The sequence below is a fragment of the Octodon degus genome, unplaced genomic scaffold (genome assembly GCF_000260255.1).
Source record: "Octodon degus isolate 3935 unplaced genomic scaffold, OctDeg1.0 scaffold00230, whole genome shotgun sequence".
NCBI lineage: Eukaryota > Metazoa > Chordata > Mammalia > Rodentia > Octodontidae > Octodon > Octodon degus.
In genome coordinates, this window is record NW_004524806.1 from 2,899,911 (window position 1) to 2,908,028 (window position 8,118).

General features: G+C 46.2%; 1 protein-coding gene across 1 annotated transcript in view; it reads right to left on the bottom strand.

Moving 5' to 3' along the window:
* Positions 1-8,118, bottom strand: part of Sec14l2 (SEC14 like lipid binding 2) — a 23,001-nt gene that overhangs the window by 3,753 nt on the left and 11,130 nt on the right. The window contains exons 9-11 of the mRNA XM_004645532.3: positions 4,600-4,706; positions 4,378-4,517; positions 4,067-4,236 (exon numbers count right to left, since the gene is read on the bottom strand). Coding sequence (XP_004645589.1) covers positions 4,067-4,236; positions 4,378-4,517; positions 4,600-4,706 — 417 coding nt within the window. The remainder of the gene's footprint in view (positions 1-4,066; positions 4,237-4,377; positions 4,518-4,599; positions 4,707-8,118) is intronic.

Consider the following 8,118-nt stretch of genomic DNA (forward strand, 5'->3'; position numbering starts at 1 on the left):
GGCCACACACACACACAATAAATAAATGTAATAAATAAAAATAAATAAATAATTTTTTTAAAAAAATCTTCTTGAGACAGGGTCACATTATGTAGTTAAGGCAGTCCTTGGACTCATTATGTAGCCCAGGCTGGCCTCATGGCAATCCTCCTGCCTCAGCCTCTTGAGTCCTAGGATTTCAGGTGTGTGCCACTACACCCAGCTCAAAACTTGTAAAAAGCACTGAGAATATACTTCAGTGTGAAAGCCCTGTGTTCATTCCCCAGTACTAAGAGAAATATATATTCCCAAATGAGCTTGTTTCTATTTCTCCTTCATATATATGACTGATACACTGAAATTTAACTTATCCATGTAGGCAGGTTTTATTATCTATGAATTCCACTTCAAAACAGTAAAGAGACCATTAGACTCTTAGTTACAAACAGGGAGTATTGATCTTTAGGATTTAGAACCACTGCTCTGTAGCGTCCATGGGCCCCAGGTTAAGATCTTCTCTAGTCCACTGTATTTTAAGAAAAAAAGTCAGATCTAAGCCTTAAAAGACACTGGTTCCAAACACTCAGAATGGGGGCAATGCTGGACTTGCCTAGGAAGCAGCCTTCTTGTGCCTGCTGGGCTTTTTGCACCCCAGCACCACCTACCGCATTAAGTCACCTTTCTGCAGTACTTCGAGTCTTTAGAATCACTCTGTGCCCTCCTGGTGGACAGACCATAGCTCTTTTCTCTGAATCTTTCCATGCCTGGTCAAGTATCCCATACTTAGTAAGCCCTCAGTAGACATTAGGGGAGAGAAGAAAAGTGAGATCAGTTCAAACTCTGGTCCCCCCTTAGTAATTTAGTATACTTGGACAAGGCCCAGAAACCAGAAGGTTACAGGGCTCCTGCCACTGGGGCTGGTGCAGGCAAAGGTTAAAATGACCCCCTTGGTGGCTGTGTTTTACCACATGGGGAGCTGCCTGAGTCTCCGGGGGCACTGCATTCCCACAGGTGAGCTTGGGGGAAGCAGGTGGGTGCTGGGGCTGACTCCACTCCTCCTGGGAATGAGCAACAAGCAGATCACAAATGGGCAGAAGAGTTCTTGTCAGGAAGCTATTCAAAAGGAGTTAAAATAATTTGGAGGTTTTCAAACCTAAGCTCGATCACACTCAAAGGCTCATGGTTTGGGCCAGGGAGATAGCTCAGTAGAATAAGTGCTTGCCTGGCAAGCACAGGGGCCTGAGTTCAATGCCCAGTTCCACAAAAAAGAAAAAAAAAAGCTTATGGTCCCTTCTCAGGCTGTTATTCTACAGACTAAGGACAAAAGAGAGGGAATGGGTGAAGCCATAACAATGAGTTGGGATTCTCCTCAAGACTCCATGACCTTGGAGAAATTCCCATGTCTGGGACTATACTCTCCTTTGTCACATCAAGGACAGATGTCCTGATATCTCTAGGACAGTCTATGGGCAAAAGTTCTCAGACTAGGCTTCTAGTAGTCTCCGGTGTCTCGTGTTGTCTATCCAAGTTACTTTGTGGGAGAGAGAACATCCTTCTCCGCACTTCAGCTTCCCTGTTCTTAAAACAAAACATTCAGTCTTTCTTTGTACAAAGTGAGTGACAGTGTCTGAGCTAGTGCTAAACCTTGTTCTTGCTGAGGCATAGACTTCTTCGCCAGGCCCTGACTCCTCACTAAGGAGAATACTCACCCTCCCTAGGGAGCCATAGTGTGCCACAGAGCATCTGGGGGGAGGGGGCAGGAGAGACTGAAGGTTGCTGAGTTGTGAGGGAGGAGGCTGAATTTCAGACTAGGTGATGGTGTGGATGAGCACAGAGCCGGAGACATCTGTGGGGCTGGCTCATCTGCCCAGGCTGCCTTAGCCACGGGACACAAGGCTTCACTCATCTTGCAGCGTCATGTCCAGGATGGCTTGACCCCTCCCCGCACTTATTCTAATCCTAATAAGAATGGTGGCCACCAAGTACTGAGTGCTGGCTCTATGCCAGGCATTATACTGAGGACGTGCGTTAGGGACCTTATCCCATGTAATTTTTGGGTATCCCTGTCAGATCCCCATTATAGCAATAAGGAAACAGAAATTAAAAGTCAAGTCCCCTGCCTAAAGCCAAACAACTAGTCAATACTCAAGTCCAACTCCAGTCTGATCAAAAAAAGGCCCAGCTCTCCTTGGTTTTCCACACCCAGCCCCTTGGCTGTCAGAAAGCCAAATTTCATTTGGCACACGCACACGTGTGTGTGTGTGTGTGTGTGTGTGTGTTCTGCTTATAAATGTAATAAATTGTCAGTGCAAATTATATTATATGCAGAAAGGAAAAGCCCTCTATAAGCATTCTACCACCTCAAAGATAATTACTGTTCCGTTGGCATAGTAGACATTCTAGGAGGCTGAGACAAAAGGAGCTCAAGTTCTGGCCTAGCCTGGGCAATTTAGTGAGACCCTGTCTAAAACCTCAAAAAGATCTGAGGATGTAGTTCAGTTTGAAGACCCAGGTTCAATTCCCAGTATCACACACACACACACACACACACACACACACACACACACACGGAAAAGATTCCTTAGAATTCTTTTTGCTGTACACACTTCTTTTACAAACCAACGTTTGGCTAGGGAGATAGCTCAGCAGTCTAAGCACCTGCCTGCCAAGTGCAAGGATCTGGGTTCAGTCCCCAGTACCACACACTGGGACCATTACCACATGCTGGGGCCACCAAGCCAGCCACCAAAATCGGGCATGGTGATACATGCCTGTAATACCAGCACTGGGGAGGCTGAGACAGGAGGAGCCCCAGTCCAAGCTGTGTAGTGAGACCCTGTACCAAATAAATAAATAAATGATTTTAAAAACAATGTTAACAGGCCAGGCATGGTGGCACATCCTATAATCCCACCACTCAGGAAGCTAAGGCAGGAGGCTTCTTGTGGGTTCAAGGCCAGCCTGGTCTACAAAGTGAGTTCAAGACCAGCCTGAACTGCATAGTGAGACCCTGTCTCAAGAAGACAAAAAAGGGTCAGCAAGATAGTTCAGTAGGCTAAAGCGCCTGCTTAGGCAAGTTTAGGCAAAGCTCAGGGACCAGGGTTTGATCCCCGGCACCACATGCCATGCCAGCCCAGCCCCCAGGATGGGCGAAGCTAGCCAAAAAAAAAAAAAAAGAGAGAAAGGTAAGTATATTCCATATAGCATATTCCGTGTTTATTTGTTCAATATGTATTTGACATCTAACACATCAATTTATTCTCTTTAATGACAGTGTAGTATTACATTGTATAGCTGGACTATCTTTAACAAGACTTGATGGCCATTTGGTTTGCTGCCAGCTTTTCATACTGCCAGAAACAACCTCATCCCTCTGTCTTTGCATATTTGTATAAATATTTCCATAAGATACATTTCCAAAAGTAGAACTGCTGAACCAATGGAATTCTAATCAATATCATGAAGTCAAGCGAGGTTAAACTCTTCAAATGTGTATTTGTCATTCTTATTTCTTCATGTGTAAACTACCTGTTTACATTCTGTGCCTGTTCTTTGGTCAACCTGGAGATAAGTGATATTTAGATAGGTCAAGGCTGGCTTACTTGTTTTTTGTGTGTCTGTGTGTATCTGTGTGGTGTGGGGATCAAACCCAGGGCTGTACACATACTAGGCAAGTGCTCCACCACTAAACCCAAGGCTGGCCCTCTTCCAGCACACTGCTCACACCCTGTGATCCCTACACCTTCTGGCCTGTGAGGAAGGAGGATCCCAAAGAAACATCTGGCCACAGTCCCAGGCCTAGTGCGACCTGGACCCAAAAGCAGAGCAGAGCCCCTGTGCTCACCTACTATTAGTGACTCACGTGTATGTTAGCCTACCATTCAGTGCCACCTTCCTTCTCCACCTGAGTTACCTTGAGCAAGTCACTACACTTCTCCAAGCTTACTTTTCTATGCCAAGAGAGCTGAACAGATAAGGTTTGACTTCCAGATCTAATATCAAGAGCCCAAATCCATGGAAGAAGAGTATATTACCAGGCAGAATGCTGGACAGAGATTTCAAGTATTGCCAAGACCAAGATACTTACAGATGCCAGGATCGCTGCAGGTAAGGGTTCCATCCTCGGGGACCATATGGGAGTTATACCTCTGGTTGGGCAACACCTCTGTCATCTCCCCTGCCCGCTGCCGCTCCCCCATCTTGGTCTTCAGGAAAATCCCAAAACCAACATCTGCTCCCTCTGACATGAACTGCCACCTGCAGGGACCATCAATCCATTTAGACATAATTCCATCTATATACATGCATCTCTCAGGCTCCAAGGCCTCCAACCCCTCTGCCCAACCACTGGTGCCTATGAATGAAAGGTTCATGTTTCAGGAAAGGACCCGGTCCTACCTGAGGACACATCCAGGGAAGAGAATCTCGTACTCCACTTGGTGGGAGGAGCCGCGGGCGATCTGCACACTGTGTTCATACTGCTGTTTCAACTGGTCTCGCACGTAATATTTCTTGGGGATGTCACCCCCATAGTTGATCTAGAAACAGAATGTGGGATGAGCTGGACTGTGCACTTGGACCAGGTTGTCCTGCTCACCTCCAGCTTCTGGTAGCCCGTACCTTGGATTTGCACTTGGGATTTCCATCCGGGTCAGTCATGGTGCCTCCATATTCTACAGGCAACTGGTCAGGGCTCACATGTTTCAATAAAACCTCCTTCCAGTTTGCTGAGAAGGACAAAAATGGTCACCATTAGGCAAGATTTCATCATGGCTCTGGTGATTTACACTGAAGGAGAAAAATCTATCCATGTCCTCTCCCTTTTATTTTATTTTTAATTTTTCAACAAATAATACACTGCATATATTCTTCTTAGTGGTTAATTGCTGTACAAGATGCGGACTTGTGATCCTATTTACAAACACCATTAGAACAAATCATTCTATTCATTAACGTCCTCTCCCTTTTAAAATGGCATGAGGGGCATGTAACACATACACAGTCCTGCAGGGAGGTTGGTAAGAGCCATCACCCAGAGGATGGCCCTCCTTGGGCAAGGAGTCAGGAGATTTGGGTTGCTTTCCTTGCCTCTGGCCAGCTGTTGGGGGGTGATAGAACGCTCCTGTTATATTTTCCCTTATTTGGGCAAGAAGTGCTGCAGCACCAATCCCCACTTGCCTCGGCACCTTCCTGTGGTCCTGGATCTCCACTACCAATCCACACCTAGTCCCACCCAACTACTTCCACTATACAGCTATTTAGACCCTGCTCACTTCCTCAATAAATGAGACTTGATCAGAAAGACTGTCTTGTCTCCGTCTCTCGTGTCTCATGTCTCTTGCCCAGTCTTCTTCATCCCCGTTCCTCCTCCAGGTCATTACCCCACATCTCGACTCGCAGGCCGAGTCAGCCAGCTGAATAACCTTAGGAAGTCACTTCATCTTGAGCTAGTTCTTCCTGCCCTGCAGGATTACAGTGAGAGTGAACTGAACTTAGCATAGTTGAGAAGGCTTTATAAACTGGAACATACTACACTCATATCACCCCCAGGAAGGTGATATGGATATTAAAGTACAAGCAGGAGGGGGACAAAGCAGGGGTGTTCCATAAAAAGGGAACAGCATTGGCCGAGGGCGTGTCCTGGTCAAACCAAACTCTGACCTTTCTCTTGTACCTAATTGTCCTCAGGAGTTACTTTCTGAATGAATACATCACCATAGAGTGACCCCTTAAGTGGGTTCCTTTGGCTTTACCCCAGCACCAAACTCATTTCTGCTCCTGTTATCTTAGGTAGTCTACCTGCTTTTGGTAAACAACCCCTCCTGACCAGGGGAGTTTGACTAATGGCAGTCAATGCCAACAAGCACTTCACCAATCCAAATTGGTAAGGAAATACCAGCCAAGTACAATATTTTGGTACAGGAAACCTTTCATGATAGGCAGTAGCTCCAAGCCATGAGGGACTGCCCAGTGTCCTCATGCAGTGCTGGCTAAAAACCCAGAGACACTGTCCAGAATCCACCTGCCTTCCAATTTTTAGGGAACCGAGACCACGCGGCTCCCGAGAACAAGACATCTGTGGTTTGAGGGCAGTGTAAATCTGCACTGCTAAGCTCCAGTGACCAGCTCAGACTGAATGTCATCCTTCCTTGGTTGAAAGAGTGTTAGGTGTGGGCAGAAGAACAGACTGAACCTCCTACATAGCTTGGCTGCCAGGAAACCAAACCATCTCATGCGCATGGTGGGTGGTAGCAGCAGAAAAACCAAAACTCATGAAAGCCTTTTGGGCTCTGATTTTTTTTTTTTTCCTTTCCTCCCCTAGCTCAGCTGGAGAGCTGAGATCAGGCAGGAAGCTCTTTCCCATCTTACAAAGAGGATAACTGAGGCAGCAAGAAGCAGAATCTGAGCTAGGCATGGTGGCATATACCTATCACCCCCACAGTCTGAAGGCTGAGGCAGAAAGGTTGTGAATTCAAGGGCAGCCTCACCCACATAGCAAATTCAAGGCCAGCCGGGACTACATAGAAAGACCTCAAGATAGATTTTTTAAAAAGATAGATAGATAGATAGATAGATAGATAGATAGATAGATAGATGATAGATAGATAGATAGATAGATAGATAGATAGATAGATAGATAGATAGATAGAAGCAGAATCTGTCTCTGCCAGCCATAGGACTAAAACCCAAAAGTCATGCACTTCCTTGATGTTATGCCACACTCCCATCTTGCTAGCACATTTTGGGAAAATCCCCACCTTCAGTGTGTCACCCAAAAGTGAACATTCAGAAACCTTCAGAGAAAAAAAAAGAAAAAGAAAAAGAAACCTTCAGAGGCCCCATTACTGACCCGTGGTTTGACTCATTGGGGAGCATCAAGCCTTCACTATCCTGTCCCACTCTACCTTTGTACCCTTCCCCCATCACTTTGCTTCCTGCTCCAGCAAGACAGAACCCTTCCTGTTACCGGCTGGGTAGATTGCTGTTCGTCCTCCTGGTGGGCTTTGGGTCACACTTTGCCTTGTGCCTGCCTACTTCTCTATGCGTCTACTCCCTATTGACCTGCTTCTCTGCCAGCCTCATTAACTACTGCTTCTCAGTGTCCCTGGTGGGCTTCTCTTTCTCGGGAACTTGGGTATTTCCCCTGAGATTCAGCCTCTGCTCTTCCCTGGGAGGTCTTTGTTCTCAAGGTTTTAGCTGCTGCCTTTATTTGGTAACCCCCAAATCTTCAGGGTGGCATTCTCTCCTAAGCTTCAGGCTCATGGATTCCTAACATCTGTAGATCTTGTTAAATGCTTCAACTTCAAGCTGCGTTCCCCAGTTTCCTCACAGCCTCATCTTCTCAGTCACTGGTGCCAGACACCAAGGAGCCTTTCTAGATTTCTCTTTCTCTTTTATCTCCATTCAGTCAATTGAGTTCTGTTTATTTACTTCCTTAATATGTCATAAATCTAAAGCATGGCAATAGTACTGGTGTCTATCCTTTATGAGCTTGCCTGTAGAATATCTCAGCTTGAAAATCTGATCACAGAACTCCTCTGCCAAGAGTTTGTCTCTGGTTCCCAGAGCACATGGAGTCATGTCACATCTTCTCAACATGGTGTCCCAGATTCTCTGCAACCTTGCTCCTGTCTCCCTCTCCAGGGTCTCTTGCTGCACCCTGTCTTGTATTCCATGGCAAACGCCCATTCCAAACCAGGAAACTCAATGATCCTTTATCTACCAACCAGCTCACTACCTTGTTCCATGTGACTGACTCTTGCTCTTCTCACATCATGGAGTTTAGGTGGGCATCGCCTCCTCCCAGCTGAGGACCCCCAGGAAATTTAGGGATCCCTTTCTCTCATTAACCATATCATACAGATAAATATCTGTGCCTCCCTTCCCAAGAGCTCTACAAGAGATTCTGTCTTACTCATTTTGTATCCTGGCACCTAAATATGTCGTAAATCTAAGGCATGGCAACAGTACTGGTGTCTGTCTTGCTTGTAGAATATCTCAGCTTGAAAATCTGATCGCAGAACTCCATTGCCAAGGCCTGGCACAGAGATGGTGCTGTCACATAAAGACATAAAGCCATGCTCTCTCTCTCTCTCTCTCTCTCTCTCTCTCTCTCTCTCTCTCTCTCTCTCTCTCTCT